The following is a 23,717-nucleotide window of genomic DNA, read 5'->3' as shown; positions in this document are numbered from 1 at the left end:
GGGCCCCCTGGAAGGGCCAGACACGTTCAGGGGACTGAGTCCAGGTGTGTGGCTGGAGCAGATGAGTTTGTGGAGGGCCCCAGCCTGACACCATCAATTCAGGTCCTCTGAGCGATTGTTGGCATGGGAGTTTTAGAGATTTTGATGTGCTGTGAAATTTCATTCATTGCCTGTAGAGGGAAGTGTGTGTGCAGAGCTACCCAGGTAGGCTGGGCAGGCTCCTGTCGTCCACAGGGAGCAGCGTGGGAGGAAGCACAAGCTCTGCTCTGCCGTCACAAACCTGGGATTGATCCCCGGCACCACGATTGCTGGAGTGTGAGTCTAAGCAAATCACTTTACCTCTGTGAGTCTTGATTTCCTCGTCTAAAGAATGGGCATAATGTGAAAGTCTCCCCATAAGGACTAATTTTTTAAAATCTGTCTGGTGGGGGTGAGGATGACACGGGATGATTCACATGAGAGCAATCTGTAAACCAGAAAGCACCTACTACGAATAGTGTTTGAAGAGGCATCTCTGTTTTCCCAAGAAGAATTTGCCAGGCTAGAAAGAGTGTGGGAAAGCAGGCCTGTGCCTTGAAGCCTGCAGCTGGGAGACAGGCAGACACTGAAAAGCCTCCAGCTTGGAAAGGAGGAAGAGGACAGTGACACTGTCGGACTCCAGTCCCAAAGGTCCTACAGGATATGGCCTGGGGACTTGGGGGCCATGGGTAGGTTTTGACTAAAGATGTATAGTGGCCCCTGGACACAATAGAAGGCAGCGTGAACTGAGTCAATCCGACAGGGTTTGAGAATTAGGGGCTGTAGCAGCGCCAGGAATCGCTGAAGCTAGGAGCTTCCCTGAACTGTGTGGGAGTTGATGTCAGCCTGCTGCCTCGGGTAATACGGGTCTATGATTTGCTCTCCACGATTCCATCAGCCATGATGCTTTGGCAACCAAAAGTGTTTTCACGAGCTTGACCTAAACCCTTTTGGTGGTAAAACCAAAAATGGATGATGGCACAAAGCTATTTATAGCATCCTGAATTTTTTTTTATTTATCCCATTTGGTGTTAAGAGTCATGTGGTTCACTGCAGAGAAGTCAGCGTGTTTGCTAGACCCTGCCAGTGTGTCACTGACATATGCTCTGTGTCCCCATCACAGAGCATGAATCTTTATGAATCCTGAAACTCACATGGCCCCCAAGGCTTTTGGACGAAGCACTGTGTGCATGTGATATTAACACCAGTAAGAACCAACAATTTGACAGAGGCCCAGGGTTTCTGGGTGTGTGACCTTCCTCCGGCCTTCGGCCAGTAGGGATGCCCTTCCTGGGACAGGCAGGACTGAGGCCCAAGCCCCAGGTCAACCTAGATGACTAGACACCCCACCATCTGTCAAACTGCATCAGGATGTGGAATCTCGTTTGGCACCAACCACGGTCTTCCGTGGGAGAAATGGGATGAACCTAGAGCTAAAAAGAGGAAGGGCTCTTGGAAAGCGTGTTTGTCCACTAGTTGTTTATATCTCTGAAAACCTGTCCACTGTCTGGTTTCAGGAAATCCCGAGCCCTGTGCCATCTCCCAGTGCTGTCCCACAAAGCCTGGGTCCCCCACACAATTCTGGTGTGTTTTGTGATTTAGGAGTCTCTGATTTTGAGAGCTCGGTGATGACACAGGGAGCTCGGCAGCATCAGGCTCACCCAGTTGCCTTGCTTTCATAGCACGCTTCCCAAGGGCCCAGTGGGAAATGCAGCTGGAGGGAAAGGGCGCTGTGCTGCCAGAGGTGCTAGTTGCTCTGCTGGGTGGCCCCCTCTGTCCCTAAGAAGCCTGTCTGTTAACTTTGGACAGGATGGAAAGATGCCTTCAGGGAGTAGCACCGACGTCTCACTTGCTCCATGCTTAGTAGCTAATTATATTATTAGGATTAACCTGGACCCTAAATTGCAAAGTCCATGTTTTCCCTGAGCAAAATTGGGGTTTTCTGCCAGCCAATGATCTGGAAGCTCTCTCTTACCTGCCCACCCCTGCTTCTGTGCCTTGGTGACTCTCCATGTACCCTGGTTGCCCATGAGGATGCATGGTGATCAGCCTCACACACAGGGCTTTAGCAAGAATCCCCTCTGGTATGCCTTCCACCCAAGTGTTTTTATTGGTCCCTTAGAGACTCTTACAGAAGTTTCCCATATTGATAGACTTTTAAATGATGTTACAGAAATATCACATCACACGGATTACATAAGGGGTGACGTCCGCTGCTTCCCAAATGCCACATTTCTTCAAGTAAAATGCAGATGACAGCCTGCAGTGTATAAGGAAATGACATCCTAGTAAAGGCAGAATTGAAATTCTCATCCCTTTTACTTATTTTAAAATTATTAGTGCCATATAAAATGAGGGCTTCCTTTTCCTCACCAAGCCTGTGCTCCCCTCGCTACCTTTCTTGTGTAAACTACTAAGTGCATGAGGACACCTGTCTGATGAGGTACATGCTAATTCGCTGTACCACCAAAGATTCCTTCCACACTTCCGTTCCTCCCCGCCCCTGAAAAGGGCCTCGTTTCGGGCCATCTTTAGCTATCCCTTCTGTAGATGGACCCATTCGCGCCTGAGGTGTGTTTCATGGCACAAGTATGAGAGGGGCCCCAGAGGAATGTCACCCAAGCCTTACGCTGTTTCCCAGCTCCACTTGTCCCCTGGCTTTGACTGCAGAAGTGCAGAGGGAGAGGGGGTTGCCCTGGCCATCCAGCTGTGGGCTCCCCTTCGCAAGAAACACCCGATTGTCAGAGTATAAGAGCACAGGTGTGCGATGCCAGACAGGCCTGGGGCTGGCTCGCAGCCCCTCCCCTCACACAGGAAGCCCCCCAACTGTGAGCGTCCTCCTTGAGGTCTCATTATTTCCCTTCCCTGAGGCTCTTAAATCTGGGGGAGTAAGCCGAAATCTTCCCTAGATGGAAGAGGAACGGGGAAAACCAGGAGGAAAGGGGTGACCAAATGTAACCTCCTCAATTTGGATGCATGCAGCTCAAATGGGAGGAAAAAAAAGATCTGACTAGGCATTTGTAGTTTGTTTTAAGTGTATCCTTCATCTATATATTATTTTAAGGACATGAATCACCAATGAAGTAGCGCCAGCGAGCACCAGCGCTTGGGCGGCCCCTGCTGGAGGCTTTTAGAAATTCTGCACTTCCTGGCTCTGACAGCCCTAGAGTTGCCTGCTCCAAGCTAGAGGCCTGTCCTCCCACCCAGAGCCATGCTCGCTGAATCAATGAATGGCAGGATGGAAAAGTCTGGGCTTGAAGAGAAAATGAAGGAAAAAGAGAGTAGAGAGAAGGGAAAGGAAAGACTGTTCACAGGATGATGCAAGATGTCCAGAGACAAATGCGCCTGGTACCAACGTCTTCCACAATGAGAGAATCATCTCACCTTACAAAGTCCTTGACTTAGGGCAGGAGCTCAGCAAATGTCAATGCTGCAGTGATGCCCAGTCCCTCTTCTGCCCCTTCATGTTCCATAAGGCTTTACTTCAACAGAATCAGATTCTGGTTGTGATCCAATTCACCTTCACTCCCCCGGGAGTTCCCAGCTAGAAACCAGGCTATTCCTGCTGTATCATCAACCTTGGGGCAGCCCAGACCCAGCTCCATCCACCTGGCACTCCCCAGGCAGTTAGAGGACAATCCAGCACATCTTGAGGCAGCCATTTCTGGGAACAGGGCCCTCGGTATCCAGCACATGTGGTGGCAATCACAGCCCACATCAGGTTCCTTCTCAGGTTCAGTTCACATGCCCACAGAGACAAGGGTGATGCCTGCCTCTCTGTGCAGGGTGAGCTCTGCCTTCTCACCCAAGTAATTCTGGTCATGCTTGTCATCCCAGTGATCCCTCAAAACCCAACAAATAGTGCCAGCCCTGCGGATACAGCAGTGAATGGAAGGGGCAGACCCTGCCCTCGAGGAGTGCCCGTCCGAGGATCCCAGATCTGGAATGAAACAAGCCTTGAATTCTCCCCTGAGTCCTCATCCTTTTGCTGTGGCAGGGGATTGTGGAATATTGACCAATAGACCAATATGTTCTGCTCTCACTGCCTGAGAGCGCCTGTGAGAGGGCCACCTGGCAAGGAACTGTAAATGGTCTCTAGGAGCTGAGAGCGGCCCTGGCTGATGGCCAGCAAGAAAATGGGGACCTCAGCCTACAGCCACAAGAAACTGAATTCTGCCAACGACCTGAATAAGTTGGAAGAGGACACAGAGCCTCAGACGAGAACATAGCCCTGGCTAACACATCGATTGCAGCTTTGTGAAACCCTGAGCAGAATACCCAGTTAAGCTGCTCGCAGACTTCTGACCCAAGGAAACTATGAGGTGATAAATGGGTGCTACTTACAGCCACTAAGATTGTGGTTACACAGCACTTATTGGCCCCTCTCCCTCACTCACTGAAGACTCGGGCACCTGGCTCCCTGGTTTCCTTGGCATCCTGAGTCCTGCCATCATCCTGGGTGACTCTTCAGTGTCTACCTGGGCAGTTTGTGCTACTCACAGCTCCTTAACTTCTTCCTTGCCTTTGACAATCTCTCTTTCTCTCCACCTCAGCACCCCCATCTTCAAGGCCACATCCTAGACCTTTTCATCATCAGGATCTGTTCCACCTCAAACATCTTAAACTTCAGGATCCCACTCACTGACTGAAAGCAGCTCTCTCACACCCTCCCTCTTAACCACTCTCACCCGAACTGCTCTCTCACGGGCCCTCTCCATTCGCCCTCACTCTTGTCCTGCTGCTGCTACTGCCCAGCAAAAGAATAATAACAAAAACAATAGAATTATGCCAACTGGTACATGTAATTTTCTATCTCAGCTTACATTCTGCACAGCCCAGCAATCTCATTACATTTTGAAATGTTTTTAAGTTGTATTTCTCTGCTAGGGCTGATGTGATTAAGTACCACAAACTAGGTGGCTTAGAACAACAAAAATTTATTCTCTTACAATTCTGGAAGCAGCAAGTCCGAAATCAAGGTATTAGCAGAGGTGTGTTCCCTCTGAAACCAGTACGAGAAGGATCCTTCCTTGCCTCTTCCAGCTTCTGGTGGTTTACTGGAATTTTTGCCATTCGTTGGCTTGTAGATGCATCACGCCAATCCTCCATTTTCACATGGGCATCTTCCTTCTGTGTGTGCCTGCCTTCTGAGTCCAAATTTCCCCTTTTTATAAGGACATCAGTCACATTAGATTAGGTCCCACCTTAATGACCTGATTTTTTAAAGGTATTTTTAAAAATTTATTTATTTAATTTATTTATTTTTGGCTGCGTTGGGTCTTTGTTGTTGTGCGCGGGCTTTCTCTAGTTGCGGTGAGCAGGCTTCTCATTGTGGTGGCTTCTCTTGTTGCAGAGCACAGGCTCTAGGCGTGCGGGCTTCAGAAGTTGTGGCTTGCAGGCTCTGGTGCGCAGGTCCAGTAGTTGTGGTGCACGGGCTTAGTCGCTTCGCGGCATGTGGGATCTTCCCAGACCAGGGCTCGAACCCGTGTCCCTTGCATTGGCAGGCGGATTCTTAACCACTGCCCCACCAGGGAAGCCCTAATGACCTAATTTTAACTTGATTACCTCTGTAAAGACCCTATTTCCAAATAAGGTCACATGCTGAGGTACTGGGGGTTAGGACTCCAACAAATCTTTTTCTTTTTTTGGGGGGTGGGGTGGGCAGACACAATTCAACCCCTAACGGAAGTCAAAGAGAACAAAAGGCATATAATACAAAGCAAAGGTCCTGTGCTCTGCCCCTCAGCACCCCATTCTCATTGTAAATGTTTCTAGTTTCAGTTCCTCCGATAGTTTGCCTCTACCTTTGTAAATACTATGCTTATGTCTATATCAACTTTTTTATGTTGTCAATTTTAGACATTATCTGCCGACTTCCTGCTATGCTAGATGAGATTATAGTTCAGTCATCCTTTCATCTTTTTGCCTATATTGTTAACTTTCGATTATGGTGATTGATCAAACATATACAAAAGTGCAGAAAACAATATAATAAAACTCACATGCTCATCACTGAAGTTCATCAGTTATCAACTCATGACCAATTTCGTTCATCTCTCCCTACCATTATCCCTTTTCCTCATAATATATAGATGTATCACTATTTTCAGGTCTTCTATTGGCTACTTTTATATCTTTAAATAATATCCCTATACCTCTCTTTCTCTTTCCCTCAACTAGGGACAATAACTTGATTTTCTCCTTTGTAATGATGTTAATGTGCCTCCATTTCCCCCCACTTCTCTTCCTCCCTTCCTCTTCCCAACTTTCCGTCAATTGTTGTTGCAGGTTGGATTCCCACAGAAGCAGGCTCTAAGGTGAGATTAATATGCAGGAGTTTCTTTGGGAGTTCTCTCAGGATCAACACCTGTGGAAGGGAAGGAAGGGAAGAGAAAGGAAGGGAAGGAATCAGGATTGGGTAGATGGAGAATGTGGGCTGTAATGCCATCTCAAAAAAGGCTTCAGCCAACCCTACAGGGATTTCTGAAGCTGGGATGGTCTTTCAGAGATAATTTGGTTTTATATTATATTAATTATATTAATAGATATAATTTCCTAATATATATGAATATATAAGTTATGGTGGGGATAGCAATGGTGGTGTTCTTCCATACTTCCTTTGGTTGCTAGAGTACATCCTTAAGTAACCTCCTAAGAAAGGGTCGAACAGGAAGTAAGTTTTTGAATTCTCGCATGTCTGAAAAAGTCTTTATTCTATTCTCATACTTATTTGACAGTTTGGCTATGTATAAAACTTCACTCTGAAATTTTGTATAATTTTTTCATCTCTGCAAGCTTTTAGAATCTTTCCTTATCCTTGGTGTTCTGAACTTTCACAGAACTATGCATGAGCTTGGGTATGTGTTCATTCATTGTGCTAGGTACTCAATAAACCTTTTCAGTATGAGCTATTTTTTCTTTAGCTCTAAAGTTATTTTTCTACTATACCTTTAATTTCCTCCCCTCCGTGTTTTCTCTTCCATTTCTATAACTTAGGAAGATGTTAGTCTTCCTCATTGTCTCATATTCTGTTTGCCTATGTTATTGAGTAATAACTTAATTTGTTTTCGTATGTACTCACTCATATAATCACTAATCAGATAAAATACTAGAACATTTCCAGCATCCGTGAAGACTTCCTCATGCCCCACTCCTGTTCCATACCTTCCCCCAAAGGTAACCACTATTCTGACCTTATCACCACAGATCTGTTTTGCTGTTCTAGAACTTCCTATAAATGTCATTGCACACCATGTACTCTTTGATGTCTGGCTTCTTGCAATTAACATTATGTTTTTTTAATTTAACTATGTTGTTGCATGTATCAGTAGTTTGTTCTTTTTACAGCTGCATTGTATTCCATTTTGTGATTATATCACAGTTTATCTATCCAAATTATTGGATACAATTGAAGGACCTTTGGGTTGCTTCCAGCTGGGGGCTATTACGAATAATACTATGAACATCCTTGTCCATGTCTTTTGGTGGCTAGAAGTCTCACATCTGTTGGGCATATGCCTTGGAGTAGAGTTGCCAGTTCTTGGGGCAGGCACATGTTTAACTTTAGCTTCGGCAAATTCTGCCACAGAGTTTTCCAAAATGGCTGTATCAATGAATGCTCCTACAAGCAACGTGAGAGAGTTGGAATCGCTCCACATTCTTGCCAGCCCTTGGTGGTGTCCTTTGCTATATTTCTGTTCAACATTTGAAAAGTTTCTCTCGACTTGACTTTTCAATTCTTTTATTGAATGTTGAACTTTACAACCATAGTTTTAATTTCCAAGTGGTCTTTAATGTTCTGTTGGAATTTTTCCATAGCAATCTATTCTTGTTTCATATAGTCAATCGCTTCTCAAGTCTTTCTGATGATCTTAATAAAGGGTATTTTTGTTTGTCCTTTAAAAATTATTCTTTTCGGCGCCTTAGTCATCTCTTTCCTTTAGGGCCAGCTTTGCTATTTGTTTTTCTTGATATTTCTCTGTCATCTTGTATGCCACCTTCAAATGTTTGGCCTTTTTTGTTGTCCGATTACACTTAAGAACGAGGCTGACTGGCAGCTCCGAGTACATGGGCGGGAGTTATTGACTTGCAGGCTTTGTTTTAAGATGAAGAGGCAGTGTGCTGATAGTTCTGTTGGGGGTCCTCAAAAATGTCATAATATGGAGAAATTTTTTTGGTGGTGGTGGTTTCAATACTGACTCCAGTTTTCCTAGCCCTCCCCCAGACAAATTATTCAATTTCTTTAGAGAAGAACCCTTCTTTTTTCCATTCTTGTGTTAAAGACTGGCTTTGGGGCCTTCTGGGGGAGGTTAACAGCCATATAGAAACCTTCAGTTAATCTGTCTGGGTTAAGTCCCATGTCTTACTCTGCCCACTGTCATACCTGCTGTCTCAGAATTGGGAGACTGTCTAAGCTAAGTTTGTTCCCTCCTTAGCTGAAGTCCCTTTGTAGGTATTCTAGGCTGTGGCTTCATCAGTCTCCACTGTGGCAGCTTCCAGGAATCTGGGGAAGTTTTTAAGCCATTGTAGGTCCCCCTCCCTTTTTTTTTTTTTTTTTAACTTTTTAAAAATGGAGATAAAATTCACATAATGTAAAATTAACCATTTTAAAGTAAATAATTCAGTGGCATTTAGAGTGTTGTACAACCACCACCCCATCTAGTTCCAAAACATTTTTATCATCCCCGAAGGAAACCGCGCACACATTGAGCAGTTGCTCCCTATCCCCTCTCCCCCGACCCCTGGCAGCCACCAATTAGTGTTCTGTCTCTACAGATTTATCTCTTGTGACTATTTCAGATAAATGGAATCATACGATATGTGACCCTTTGTGTCTGGATTCTTTCAATTAGCAGGATGCTTTCGAATTCATCCGTGGTGTAGCAGCATCCATGGTGTAGCATGCGTCGGTACTCCATTCCTTTTATATGGCTGCGCGATATTCCATTGTATATATCTACCACGATTCATTTATCCAGTCATCTGTTGATGGACATTTCAGCTTGTTCTACTCTTGGCTATTGTGACGTGCTGCTATGAACATGCATGTACATGTATTTGTTTGGGTACCAGTTTTCAGATCTTCAAATCTTCTACCTAAGAGTAGAACCACTGAGTCAAATGGTCATTCTATGTTTAAGTTTTGAGGAACTGAAAACTGTTTTCCACAGTAACTGAATCATTTTACATTCCTAAGAGCAAAGGTATAAGCGTTCCGATTTCTCTACATCCTCACCCATGCTTGTTATTTTTAGTTTTTTGATGTTAATCAGTCTAGTGGGTGTAAAGTGCTACTTCACTGTGGTTTTGATGTACAGTTCCCTAATAACAATTGAATATGAGCATCTTCTCCCATCCTATCTTGCTGTCAGGTTATATTATTTTTGTTCCTTCATGATGATTTCAAAGGGCAGAAGAGATGTGAACACAGAGATGTGCCACTTAAGCCCCCTCTCAGTGAAGGCCTTCTTGCCCCAGTGGCTGAGAGGGCAGCCCTTTAGGGCCATCTACCCCTTCAGGGCTTGCCTCAGCTGCAGAGAGCCACTTTGCCCAAGATCACAGCCCTCCAAGGGTAGCCACATTCAGTGACTTATCCAGGTGATGTACAAATACCTGGCCATCTCGGCCTAACTCGAGACAACTCTGAAGGCCTATGCTAGCTCTAGACTGCCCCGTGGGGTTGCCAAGGCCTGTAGCACCGCTCGACTGCTCTTTCTGTCCATTCTTACGCCCTTCCCACCCTTTCCACAGGTATTTCTCCTAAAGGCACTCCCTAATAAACATCCTGCACGCTTAACTCTGTTTTAGAGTCAGCTTTCTGATGAACCCAACCCATAAGAGACAATAAATGCATGTGTCTTGTTAGTCAATTTGAGCTGAACCAATTATTATTTCTTTAATATTGCAGAAATATAGTTAAGATGGGCTTGTATAAACTACTTTATATTGAAAGATCGGGACTCTGTGCTCTGGATGCCCCTATTAAATCTCACGTAGGCATTGAGCTACAAAGTGGTGCCAATCTTGAGACATCCAAGGCCTGATTTTATGATGCTTCCAGTTAAATATTTTAGTTTTTAGTGAACTAGGTTACTCCCTTAACTGTTCAGTGAATTGGAGCCACTGTGTGAATGCAGCTGATCTTGAAGAGGGCATTCACATTCTGGTCTGTTGGGAGGTTTAAGTACTTTTTTAAAACTCAGCTTTGAAATTTCAATCGTGGGAGTCATTAAAGTCCAGGGTATCTAGAGCAATCAGGGCTGCTTTGTGTTCCTGAAATTAGACCACGTGTCCAACAAAGTCAGTCTTCAGTGTTTGTTTTCACTTCTCCTCCAGCATGATCTCCCTCTACTTCTGCATTTCATCTTTCAAGCCTCGCCGGTTGCCCTCCAAGTTCAATCTCAGCTGTGCCTGTGGCCTCTTGGCCTTTGTTGGAACATTGAAGGCCTCCCCTCTTCCCTCAGTCTTTTTTAAAATGAATTAATCTATTAATTAATTAATTTATGGCTGTGTTGGGTCTTCGTTGCTGCACACGGGCTTTCTCTAGTTGCGGCGAGCGGGGGCTGCTCTTCGTTGTGGTGCGCGGGCTTCTCATTGCGGTGGCTTCTCTTGTTGCGCAGTACGGACTCTAGAGCGCAGGCTCAGTAGTTGTGGCACACGGGCTTAGTTGCTCCGTGGCATGTGGGATCTTCCCGGACCAGGGACCAAACCCGTGTCCCCTGCATTGGCAGGCAGATTCTTAACCACTGCGCCACTAGGGAAGTCCCCCCTCAGTCTTTTCTTTGATGACGGCCATAGCAAGGTTGAGGACAGAGAGGCCATCTTTTCTGTCCAGAATTGTGTGGCCTTCACGCACCCTGGCGGAGCTGGTGGATTGGTGTTAATCGGCAGGGTTTCTGTGGAACCATTCCAACCTGCTCTCATGGACTCTTATGGCATCAATTCTTTCATAACCATAAGAAGACTCCCTAGGAAGGGATCTGACCTTGCAGTCAATGGTCTATTCATTTTGTGAATGAACAAAGTTGTATTCACCTTGTATTGCTTCATGATAAGTTACCACAAATTTAGTAGCTTAAAAGAGCACACATTTGTTAGTTCACAGTTTCTGTGGGTCAGGAGGCCAGGCACAGCTTAGCTGGATCCTCTGCTCAGGGTCTCACAAGGCTGCATTCCCTTGTGGAGTTCAGAGTCCTCTATCAGGCTCTTGTGGTTGTTGGCCAAATCCATTTCCTTGTGGTTCTAGGACTGAGTTCTCTTGGCTTCTCAATGACTGTTGGCTGGAGGCTACTCTCAGGTCCTAAAAACCGCCCACAGTTCCCTGCCATGTGGCTCTCTCTAGGGGGCAGTTACAATATGGCTTTTCCAAGACCAGCAGGAAATCTCTCTGTGCTAGCAAGATGGACCCTTATACACATCATAATGTAGTCACAGGTGTGACATCCTGTCTCGCCTTTGCCAGATTCTATTGGCTAGAAGCGCAGGTTCCACTCACACCCAATGGGAGGGGATTATACACGGGCATGACTCATTGATGCTCACCTTAGGGGTGTGTACACCATGTCTGTCAATGGATGCTAGCTGTGCACCTTTATTCAAATTTAAGCTCCTCCAGAAAGATGCAGCTGAGACTGCGTGCTCAAATGCTCATAGGCCTCATGTCTGGTCTCTCATATCTGTCATTAGAGGCCCGGCTGTTGTCTAGACGGGCTCTCCAGCTGCTCCTTCTTGGTGTACCCCAACACCTCGGCAGCAGGTCAGGGGCTGCTTAGATCAGTGTTGGACTGGGTGAATTTGTCTTCACATCTGATTGCTTCCTCTGGAGAAACTCTCTTTTTGACAAATCAGAAGTCCACCTCTGTGATGGCGATCAGGTCGTGCTGCTGTCCCTCCTCCCCACAGGTGGTACATGCCTGGGGGGCTGCAGGCAAGGACCCGTCTGCCTCCTGATTCCTCATGCATCCTTCCCACCTCCCGCCCCAGGGCCTGGATGGCATGGTGCTCCGGAAATGTTTGCCGACTTGAATGGAGTCCACAAGAGAACTACAGACATTTTTAGAGGTGGGAACTGTGTGTGGCTTTTGCCTCATTCCCTTCCCTGGTCAACCCTGGGGTTTACTGAATGATTTTGTGTTAATGGCTTTTTGATAATGACAAGTATGATATCATTTGCTCCTTAGTTCACAAGCTTGCAGGAGACACCCGTTGCTATGAGAAAGTATCACAGATGCCAAGGAAAGAGGAAATAAGGATGAGAGTAATTTTCTAAATAGACACTGGAGTCCTTGTTGAGGTTGGGCTCAGAGTTTCCTGAAACATTAGGGGCCATACTTTTGGGAGGGAAAAGGCAGCCACCAATACAAGGGAAGTGTCTGGATGAGGAGGGACAGCTGAGGTGCCTCCTGAGGCCTGGCAGCTTGGGCACTTGGCTGGGGCTGGCCCACCCCGAGGGACTCGTCCTATGCTCTGGTCTGGGGAGTGCAGGTGGAGGCTGGCCCTTCCCAGGGAAGGGGGCGTTGCCAGCCAGGCTGCGGTGTGAACAGCCAACCTGCTGGGACCCCAGGATACAGCAAATGAGGTGCAGCGGCAATGGCAGCAAGCCTCCTGCGATGACTGCGCTCTGGCTGCCAACCGAGGACCTTCCCTCTCACGGAAACCCCCCCTGCACCTCCACTTCCTGGCTGTGTGCCAGGTCAAGTGACTTGGCCTCTTTGAGTTTTAATTTCTGGATCTGTAAAATGGGAATGATAGTAGCATCTAGCTCACAGTGTTGGTGTGAGGAGAAAATTAGCATGTTGCCTGGGTATAGGAAACCCTCAATAACTATACTAATATTTATGTGTTCCTGTATGCAAAAAAAGATCTCCAATCTGCCTGGCATTGTGTTAGGTTATTTCACTAGGAGGTGGAAGTGAGTCAGAGACAGAGAGAGAGGATTGTGATGTCCTGCCTAACCCTCAGCCCCAGGCACCCAGTGAATGATTCTTGCCACCGGAAGAGTTATGACCCTCACTCCTCCCATCTCCTACCTGCTCCCCATCTCCTGTTTCCCCACCAGCCACACCAGCCTCTGTGCCATCAGCTAACACTGTCAAGCATGCTCTCCACAATGCCTGCTCCCTCACCTCCTTCAAGTTTTTGTTCACATATCACTTTACTAGTGAGGCTTTGCCTGGCCACCCCGTAGAAAATAACATGAAACTCCCCATGTGCCACCCACGCCCCCATATTTTTTTTTTCCAGACCGCGCATGCCCACTACTATTCAATGTTTATTTGGTCATTTATTGTCCACAAGCTCCACAAGGGAAGGAACTTAGAACTCCCAGCCGCCAGAACTTCCAAGCTGCCAACAGTGCTCGGTATACATATCTGATGTACTTAATAAGTATTTGTTGAGCAAACGCATAGGAGAGGGGTCCCTTTAGATGGAGGAAGGCGAGTTCTCAAAGGGCCTCATGGAAGGAGAATGGCATTTGGGCTGGTCTGCAAGGAAAAGTATGACTTTTATAGAGAGAAGAGGGAAGGGAAGGGCCTCCAGGTGAAACGCATGGCAGGAGCAAAGGCGAAGTGGCGGGAAACTGCTGGTTGAGGACAGTGCTTGCAACGCAAATCTTTGGAGACACCTAGGAAGACTCCCCAGGTACCTGCCCGACGGGGGAGGTGCGCCCCAACCAGTGAGTCGGCCCGGTGGGCGGGGCAGGCGCTGCGCGGGAGCCTCGGCTCCGCCCCCTGTGGCCCGGATCTCGCGCAGGCGCACTCGCGCTCGGGCCGGGGCGCCGGCCTCTGCGGCCGGCTGCGGCCGCGTCGGGCAGGGTGCCCGGGTTTACGACGCGCGACAGGCGGCGGGGGCGGCCCTACCCTCCTGCCAAAACCTGTCATCGTCGCCCCGGAGCGGCTGCGCCGGGGCAAAAATGCTGCCGCCAGGCGGGGGCCTGCTCTGGCTTGGCCTGGTCCTGGGCTCCGTCGGATCCGCGGCGCTGGGCAGCTCGGCCACAGGTGCCTCCGGCGCCCTCGCCCACATTGCGGGGCTCCCTCCTTACTTCCCTGCCTACCTCCATCCTTAACTCCCTCGCTCCCTCCCTCCTACCATTCCTTCTTCCATCGATCCTTCCTCCCTTCCCTCCCTCCCACCCACCCACCCACCCACCATCCTTCCCTCCCTCCCTCTTTTTTCTCTCCCTCCCTCATCCAGGCTTGAGGCCATGGCCAAAGCCTAACCCTGCCACCCCGGACTGGGGCTTCTTCTGTGCACCCACTCCCACCCTCCCTGGCGTAGCTGGCTGGGTTGTCAAGGTGCTGGGGCCAGCCTTGGACCTCTGGGTACCCTAGCACCTACCCCGGGTGGGGGTTGGGTGTCAGTGCAGGTGATCTCACTGAAGCCCCTCCTTCCTGTGCAGATGCTCTGAACGTCCTTTTAATCATCGTGGATGACCTACGCCCCTCCCTGGGTTGTTACGGGGACAAGCTCATAAGGTCCCCAAACATGGACCAGCTGGCCTCCCGCAGCCTCCTCTTCCAGAATGCCTTTGCCCAGGTATGTCTGGGCACCTCTGGGTGTGGTGTGTGCCTCGTGCACTGAGGGCTGGGGGATGGTACTCATTGTGCCAGGCATCTCTTTAGTAGAGGGGAGCACAGTTTGGAAAATGGCGGCTGAGAAAACCTGGTTGTCCACTGGCAAGGAAGCTTGTGCCTTTCAGGGGTGCTTCTCCTTGGGTGGAGGGTGTGCCCTGGTATACTGTGTTCAGGCTGGTCCTGCCCACCTTTCTTCCCCCAACTGGAGGTTGCCTGGTGCTGAGAAGGAGGGGATGCTGCCACAGCGGCCCTCCTTCCTGTGCCCCTTCATGGGGCCGCTCCCTAGACCTTTGCCTGCTCCGGGCACCCGTGAGACGCCATCATGCAGAACGACACAGTCATCTGCTGGATGGAGGGGCTGGGGCCTTCCTCTCTCGGGGAAGACTTCTTGCTGGCGGCTGGGTGAGGCCCAAATCCTGCTGGATGGCTTTGAGATCTGCATGACTCAGCCGCCAAGCTGTTAGCCGAGGACCTGGGAGGTTGCCTGGTTACCTTTTAGCTCCCAGACTTTGTTTTCCTCTGAGGACGTGTCCCTCTGCTTCTGCTCCCTACCAGCAAGCCGTGTGCGCCCCGAGCCGCGTGTCCTTGCTCACCGGGAGGAGACCAGACACTACCCGCCTGTATGACTTCAACTCCTACTGGAGGGCACACTCTGGAAACTTCTCCACCATCCCCCAGTACTTCAAGGAGAATGGCTACGTGACCATGTCGGTTGGAAAAGTCTTTCATCCTGGTACTGCTTGCCCCTCCGAGTCTGGGCTCTCTCCATTTTCGTGTCTGAGGACGGGGGTCCCCTCCTGGGGCTGGGGCTCGGTGGGCACCTGGTTAGTCGCTGCCACCTTCGTGCAGGATATCACTTCTCAGCTTGGCTTTGTGTTCTCACCAAAAGTGAAAAAGGGTAGAAGGGCTTTTTCTTCCTTTTGGAAACTAGTCATGGTGCTGTTTGGTTCCTTTGGCTGCGTGGGGGGAAGGAAGGGCACTGGCTGCGGGGGAGGGGGAGTGTTGGCTGGGAGTCCAGCTCTGCGCCTGACCCCCTGTAACCCGGGGTCCCTGGCAGTGAAGTGAGACCAGGGCAGCTCTGCTGACTTGCCCAGTGAAGAGGCTGTAATTTGGCAGGGGTTGCCTGCCCGCTGTCTGTGAATTAGGTCAGAAAGAGGAGGGTAAGCTGGTACCCAGGGTCTCTAGGGTGCCAGGGGCCACCCAGTCCTGACCTTCAACACTGCCAGCTAAACTGGCTCTCTTTAATGCCAGAATGAGAATGCTGAAGCAGGGAGTTTAATACTTTTTTGTTTTTAACTTGAAGTAAGGCATTATTATTTGACAGGAAGTTGGGGGAGAAAAAGGGAAGTATAAACTAAAGAATATAAATTGGGAATTCCCTGGCAGTCCAGTGGTTAGGACTCAGCGCTTTCACGTCTGAGGGTTAAATCCCTGGTCGGGAACTAAGACCCCGCAAGCTGCGCAGCGCGGCAGAAAAGAGGAAAAAAAATAAATAAATTGCTTGTATTTGTACCACTAAGGAGAGCTGTATTGTGATGACGTCCCCTGGTTCTGGGCGTATTATTTTTCTGATTTGAGATTTTCCTGGATATACAACTTTATATTGTGGAAGGCAGCTGTGCACAACACGGGACAACCAGTGATGCACAGCTATATTGTGAGCGTTTTAGACATAAACATTTTCCCGCATGGTGACTCTTCGTGCCGTCATTTTTAATGGCAGCACGGTGGTCTAACAGAGACATGTACTGTAGTTTAGTCCCACTTGTTTTCAGGTCTCCTCTGTGCCGCATTCCGCCGGGATGAGCACCTCTGGAGGCAGAGTGAACCGCTGATGGGCAGTGGCACCGGGAATGCCGGCCCCTGGGTTCTAGTCCCAGTTCTGCCACTTCTTAGGTGTGCATTGGACCTGGGGCAAGTCATTCAACCTCTTCGAGCCTCCGATTCCTCCTCTGGGAAGCTGGAGTGGCAGCTGCCTTGATTCCCTTCCCAGGGGAGGATCTCAGGGCAGCGTGGCGGGGTGGGGGGGGTGCCTTGAGAGCCCAAGCTCTGTCCCGAGAAGCGCTTATCACGAGGGGCCGCAAAGTTGGGCCCAGTTTGGAAGGCAGATCTGTCAGGCTGTGCGGCCGAGAGGTCGCCAGCAAGTGCAAGTAGAACTTTCTGCAGTTGGTGCTCACATCTTGACACTCTGGCCTGAGCACAGCTGGAGAGAGAGACGGAAGGAGCAAACACAGCAGAGGGGAGATCGTGCCTCAGGAAGGGAGGCCTGACGGGGCCCGAGGGGTGGCGCCTGGCCTCCTTACCCCTGATAATTAGATTGTGGGGTTGTCTTAGCCCGAGAGCAAACACTTGGCCTGCAGCCCTCCTGGAGACACATTTTTCAAGCGGGTCTTTGTTCTCAAGACCCTGTTGTGTCGGGGAGGGGCCTGCTTGAGGCTGACGGCAGCCACCATTGATTGAGTGCCAGGCGCCTGCTGGATGCTGTGCCAGCTGCCCCCGTAATCCTCTCCCCAGCAGCAGGCAAGGTGGGTTCTTCATTGGCGTCATTTCCCGAGGAGGAAACGGAGGCTCGCGGAGCGTGCCCGACATTGCACGGGCACGTGGGGCAGCGCGAGGGTTTGGACCAGGTCTGTCAGCCCGCTCTGCGCTTCCACTGTGCCTGCGGGATTGAGAAGCCCTCCGCCCGCTGTCCCTTTGTCTCCAGTCCTGCCTGGCCAGGTGCTCGTCATTGGAGTCCCCGTGTGTCCCCGTGCTGGCGACGCCCTTCTCCCATGGCGCTGCCCACGCTACCCTCTCAGCTCCTCCCGGCTCATCTGCACAGGCGGTTCCTCCTTCCAGAGCCCTTGCCGCCAGCCCTCCCCGGACCTCCGTCCCCTCTGTGCCCGGGGCTCCCTCACTCACACAGCACTTCTCCTCTCCGGACGGCTGGCAGTCCTTCCTCGGTGTCGCACGTTGTTATTTTGTCTTCCCAGGTAGACTGTAAACGGGTGGGTTTCTGCGTCATGAGAGAGCACTGAACCTGGCGTCCTAAGGCAGTGTCGGGGTTCGAACCCCGGCCCCCTTGTCTCGTGTCTGGTTGGCATCCGGCAAAGCACCCCCCTTCGCGGAGCCTCCCCTTGCCCAGCCAGCCATGGTTGTGCCCCTGCCTCTGCCACCTCCTTTGTAGGGTAGGGAGAGGTGCCAGCAAGGGCTCTTTGGGGCCGGGTCAGGGGCTCAGTACTCAGATAGAAGCCCAGAGGGTCGGTTTTCGTGGGGACTTCTCATCATCTGGCCTAGGCTCCTGATTTTATAGATGAGGAAACTGAGGCCAAAAGAAGGGGATGGCCCTTTCCCAGTTGTGTACAAAGTGTACATTTTGGTGGGGGAGGGCATTGAAGGACTCGCCATGCTTTATTTAATGACTTTCCTTCTTTTTCCCCCGCAAGGAGTATCTTCCAATCATAGTGACGACTCTCCATATAGCTGGTCTCTTCCACCTTATCATCCATCCTCTGAAAAGTACGAGAACACCAAGGTAAGGCCGTGAAAGGGGCACTGGCCTGAAGAGGAACCTCTTCTTCCCTGTCTAGCAAATTAAGGTTAACTATTGCGTGTGCAGCATGTGCGTCCTTTCCAGCTGGCTATATGGTGGGCTTTGTGGGTTTGGTTCGTGATCGTGACCTGGCAGGGATGAGTGTTGGAACCTTGAGCATTAGGCCCAGCGGAGAGGTGGCTGCATTTTAGAAGCTGGCAGGGATGCCTTGCTCTAGAAGCTCATGCTGTAGTGTGCAAGACTCACTTAATGGCTCCTTCGTGCTCACTCTGGATAAGGCTCTGTGCAGAGGGTTCGTTATAGGAGATGCCGAGACATGGAAGGACGAAGAGAGACCTGTGCTCTAAGCACCTCAGCCCAGATTGGGAGAAAGGCTTTCCGTCTATCTGTCTTGTCTGTCTGTCTTGGGCCTAATGGATATGTTCAGGTGTTGAGACCTTTGATAGGGGCTTTAAAATTTTAAAGCATTATGAAAAAAAGGAATCTATAAGGAAACTTAATCTCGGTTCAGAAGAGCCCCCGATGTATAAATGCAACTAAAACTTACATTTAAGAAATTCAGGAAAACAGCTGGAGTGTTGAGAAATGACATGTTTCTCAGAGGATTTTAGAGCCATCGTGTGGAGAAGGGTGTGGATTTGGGGAGGTTGGTGGGGTGCAGAAAAGTGTTCTAAATTCATGACAACTTTCATGTCAGAAAACAGTGAAAGCCAGCGGGCTCTGGCCCTTGGCTTGTGGCTTGAGTATTAAGAGAATGAGATCGGAAGACCCCATCTCAATGCTTCTGTTCCCTGAAGTCATCTTGCTACTTTTAGTAGCCTCACAAATGCCAGGTCCCTGTGCCCATGTCCCACGTCATTCTCAAGACGGTGGGTCTGACTGCACCAAATCCCTGGCGGTGCTGCAGACCATGTGAACGTGAGCAGGTACTGGGGGGCAGATGGCGGCTGCCCTGCCCAGGGCGGTGTGGACAGGGCAGAGCTGTGAAAGGATGCTCCTCGGTGAGATGCCCCTGGGTATTTGTGAGGTAGAAGTCGTGGTCAAAACTGAAACTGGCCTTGTGGCCGACGTGGCCACTTTAAGAAACGAAGCGGTAGGTTCCATCCTGTGCATGGTGGAGTTGAGGATCTGGAAATTCCATGAACTGTCACTTTATCTAGTTAACTGTGACCCTGTCACTTATAAGCTTTAGTCTGTCGTTGAAATTGAAAACAGCTTCTTTTTTCCTTTCCCTAATGACTAATGATGTGAAGTATCTTTACATGTGCTTATTGGCCATTTGTATATCTTCTTTGGGGAAATATCTATTCAAGTCCTTGGTCTACGTTTTTTTATTGTTGAATTAGAGACAGATTTTTTTTGAATCGTGAGTTTACTTCGGTTTCCTTTAATTAATTATGACCTAGAGACAGAGAATGAACAACGAGAAGCAAACTAAGTTCTGCTGGATTTCTGGCCTCTGCCTGGAAAAGAAGAAACGCTTCTCTGTTTTACTTCTACTTCTATGTGCCCGTGTAGTCTGGATGACTAATACTTAATGTGCTCGAAATATAAACGTTAAATCCATTGTGGGGAACTTTCATGACTTCTATTTCTTGCACTTAAAAAGCTGACTTTGTATGTTTTGTTTTGGAAGACCTGCAGGGGACCAGACGGAGAACTCCATGCCAACCTGCTGTGCCCTGTGGATGTGGCAGATGTGCCCGAGGGCACCCTGCCTGACAAGCAGAGCACCGAGCAAGCCATACGGTTGTTGGGAAAGATGAAAACGTCTGCCAGTCCTTTCTTCCTGGCTGTGGGCTATCATAAGCCACACATCCCCTTCAGATACCCCAAGGTGAAGAGCTGGCTGACGGCTGATCCAGCACAGCTGTGACAGCTGTGTCATAGTGAAGGTGGCCACGTCCTGCCGTCCCTTGTCACCAGGGACGCCTGATGGCACTAGTATACTCAGTGGTATGAAGATGGGTTTCAGAGGTCAAGGCTAAGAAGTAGGCTTAGGACACGTAAGAATCTTGTTAGAAACGCTTGGCTTCTACTTCCTCCACTGGAGGGTTTTTCCCTAGAAGTCAGTGAGTCATCACGGAAAAGGGATGCAGAGCTGGCCACCGAAGCCTGCAGTAAGTGGCGGTCCTTGGTACAGAATTCCAGGAGATGTGAAGCCCTCTTCAGTAACTGCCTTTCCCCCTGAGCCCTGAAACACAGGGCACCATGTGACTTGTTGGAGGCTCAGATCCTGCACTTGCGTGTGTATCATTTAGAGTATGTAGTCTCTTCTTTTTCAGAATATTTTTCAGTTTTTTCCTATCATGTTTTCCCCGGGCCTGAGCAGCCCACCCTTTTGACTTTGCAAAGCATGCCCGTCACTTGCGATGGGCGTGGAGACCAGAGACGTGCTCTTTGATGCTGTGAGTGTCGCGCTTTGATTGGCCCAGGGGATCTCACCTTCCTAGCAGGAGCTGTCAGCCCCGCTTGATGGAGTGAGACCAACTTCTGTCTCTCGTGCAGAAGGAGTTAACCTACAAGGCCTGACTGTGATCCGTTGAAAGGCCTGCTCCTGAGGTTGACCCTTGGCCTGGCCTCTGGGAACCTGGATCTCGGGAGTGTTCCCACCATTCCCAGAACTGCCAAGTGGCTCCCTAGGCCTGAACTGTTCACAGAAACCCCTCCTTTCCTGCTTCGAGTCTGGGATTTTGATGTGTGCAGGCAGAGGGTGCCTGCGTGACCAGCCCCAGTAAAAATCCTGGGTGCTGAGGCTTTCACGAGCCTCTGCTTCCCTGGCAGCAGCGTTGTGCACATGCTGTCACACAGCTTGTTGCTGGTGGAATTGCGCGCATCCTGTGTGATTTCACCAGGGGAAGACTCTGGCAGCCTGTGCCTGGTTTCCCCCCAGATACCCCCTGTGACAATCCCCTTTGCTGACTGTGGCTGGTATCCTTTCTCTGCAGTAATTGCAGCCCTGAGTAGGGCTGTGTGCGGACTCCTGTGTGCTCTCCCAGTGAATTTCTGAGCGTGAGGCTGATTTGGGGAACTGGCCACACCTCTGCACACCTTTTCTAGCTGGAGGGGAGGTGGCAACGGGAAGAGGAGGGCATCGGTCTCTATGAGGGAAGAGAGCTGTCGCTGCTCGGTTTGTAGGAAACCAGCCGACTCGTTTCATTACCACTGGCATCTCGTGAGAGTGACTTTCAAGTGGGGGAGATACTTGTGTAAACGCATCACAGGCTTAGAGAAGGGGCAGCGTAAACACCAGTAGAGGCCCAGCCTTGTGCCTTTGCCAGAAGAGTGATGGCCTGGTGGCTTTGTGTGCTTTTCCCCCAAGGAATTTCAGAAGCTGTATCCCTTGGAGAACATCACCCTAGCTCCTGATCCCCAGGTCCCTGCCGGCCTCCCTCCTGTGGCCTACAACCCCTGGATGGATATCAGGCAGCGGGAGGATGTCCAAGCCTTAAACCTCAGCGTGCCCTACGGCCCGATTCCCGCCGACTTTCAGGTATCAAGGACGGATTTGGGGGAAGTATTGGGCACTTACGGCATGATGTCACGAGTGATGCTGCTTTTCTCGGTGGACATGCTCTGTCCCTTGTGTCTTGCTGAGAACTTTCTCTGTGTGAGGCGGCCTGTGGAGCACCGGGGTTGGGGCGAACGTGCTGGGTGGATAGAGAGTCTCCCCTTCAGCATCTCCGCTTCCAAAGAAGGGGGCGTCTGGAGATCTGGGGACTTGCGGGCTGTGGGCCCGGCATGGGGAGAAGCCCTGGGTGACCCTCACTAACTGATAGGAGATGCTATTGAATCCAGGTGACAGTTTGTCAGGTGTAGGGTGGTTGGCGACTCCCGTGCCACCCAGAACTCTCAGTTTGCCGGTCCTGGCGGGTCCCCTGTGGGAAAGCCGACACGGGCATCCATTACTCTCAGGAGGTGGCTTGGTGAGCGGGGCCTTGGCACAGAGGGAGCTAGGGCACCAACACGGCCAGCCCCGTCCAGCTGCAGTGTCTGGGGTCCGTTTGCTGCGACGTGGGGGTGACTCGTCAACCCCACTCTCCCTGGCATGCAGAGCGCACGCTGAGCAACACTCTTTCTGGAATATTCCACACGCAGCCCTGCCTTTCTGTTAGCACGTGAACACTCCAGCAGCCCGTCTACAGGGGAAGGAAGAGGACAGCGTTTTCACAGTGCTTCCTGGGCCACCTGCGTCAGAACCCCCACGAGGGCTCGTTAGAAGCACGGCATCCTGGTCCCACTCAGAGTCAGGGAGTTGGAGGCTGGGAGTGGGGCCCGAGAACCTGCATTTCCAAAAACACACACCTGGTGATTCTAATGCAGGCAGAAGTTTGAGAACCACTGCCGTAGGCTACGTGTCGAGACAAAACAAAACCAGACAGACTGCCCAGGTGTCTCTTGCTCTCTGGCCCCTGTGTTCGGCCGGCAAGGGTTTGAGCGAGGAGGGCTGTGCAACCCTGCGTCTCGGGTGGCAGTGGTGAGAGTTTGAGAAGCAGTGGGCCCGTCGGTCTGTTGGGTTCCTACTTCCCCCCGCAGGGGTTCTGAGAGTGGGGTTTGCTGGAGTTGCAGCCCCGAGGCTGCGCCTGGACATCGCGTTAGTGACAGTCACTCCCGATGACCCTTTCATTTTGGACTGCACACCGGGAAGGGTGCTCAGCGTTTTGTGTGTGCTCTTTGGTCCCCGTGGGACCCTAGCGGGGGGCCTGCTGTCTCTGTTGTCCAGGTAAGGACACTAGAGACTTGCCCAGATCACGCGTTACTGTGGAGGAGCGCCCCCTGGGAGGTGTGATGCCAGAGCCCCCGCGTTTGTTTCGCTGGCTCTGACCGGTCTAGGTTCGAATTCCAGTTACCCCACACCAGCTGCGTGGCTGCTGACGAGTCATCCTGTCTCCCTGAGCCTCGGTGTCCTTATCTGCAGAGTCGACACAAGATGGGGGAAGGTTTTCCGTGATGACAGCTGCTCTGGAGGTTTTCAGCGGGGACCACAGTGAATGTGGGGGGGGTGTCTAGGGCAGTGTCGGCTGCAGGGCGAGGGTGCCTTCCCGATTGTCTCAGCCCCTCCTCTCACCACGCGCACTGGTGGTGTAGCTGCCCGGTTGGACACACAGGTTCACAGTGACCCAGAGGACCTCCCTGGCGTACTCGTGTGCTGACCCCCGCCCCACATTCACCTCGCACTTGGCCCTGCTCATCATGTACCTGTAGCCCTGGGTCTCTAGCCTCTGGGTCCTGCGCCCCCTTCAGCCGTCAGCCCTCTGACTCAGTGCCGCGTGCGTGAGCCTGGGGCCACGCGGGGATCGCTGGTGCGTGGCCCCCTCTCCCCCGTGTCCAGCTCCCCTCTGGGCTTTGCTCCCTCCCTGGATAGCTGAGACCCCGTGGCCCGTCACTTACTCTTCCCGCCAGCTCTTGAGCACGCGCGTCCCTCTATCCTCGTCCTGACTGCAATACCCTGACCACAGGACAGTCCGGCCACCCTGTCTGCTCTCAAGCCCGCGTCCTGAGGCAGGGACATGCTCGCATGCCCAGTCCTCTGCTCGGCTCCCTCTTGCCCTCTGCAGCTGCTCTGAACCCTCACCACTCCCCTCCAGCCCCTC

General features: G+C 50.7%; 1 protein-coding gene across 5 annotated transcripts in view; it reads left to right on the top strand.

Annotated features, from left to right (window-relative positions):
* Positions 1–6: 6 nt before the first annotated feature.
* Positions 7–23,717, top strand: part of IDS (iduronate 2-sulfatase) — a 37,489-nt gene continuing 13,778 nt past the window's right edge. For 4 of the 5 annotated variants that reach the window (XR_003796350.1, XR_003796351.1, XM_029240416.1 and 1 more), the window contains exons 1-6: positions 13,795–14,015; positions 14,417–14,553; positions 15,147–15,324; positions 18,017–18,105; positions 19,760–19,960; positions 21,446–21,616. Coding sequence is in view for 3 of the 5 variants with exons in the window: in XM_029240416.1 (XP_029096249.1) it covers positions 13,931–14,015; positions 14,417–14,553; positions 15,147–15,324; positions 18,017–18,105; positions 19,760–19,960; positions 21,446–21,616 (861 nt within the window). In the remaining 2 variants the exon portion in view is untranslated. Of the gene's footprint in view, positions 316–3,082; positions 4,341–12,000; positions 12,079–13,529; positions 13,660–13,794; positions 14,016–14,416; positions 14,554–15,146; positions 15,325–18,016; positions 18,106–19,759; positions 19,961–21,445; positions 21,617–23,717 lie in introns of those variants that run through there. The other variant, XM_029240417.1, reaches the window with a different exon arrangement.

Source organism: Monodon monoceros, unplaced genomic scaffold, assembly GCF_005190385.1.
Source record: "Monodon monoceros isolate NGI ecotype Baffin Bay Population unplaced genomic scaffold, NGI_Narwhal_1 Super_Scaffold_22, whole genome shotgun sequence".
NCBI classification, from domain to species: Eukaryota; Metazoa; Chordata; class Mammalia; order Artiodactyla; family Monodontidae; genus Monodon; species Monodon monoceros.
Note: the sequence above shows the minus strand (reverse complement) of the source record. Positions and strands in the feature narration are given on the sequence as shown.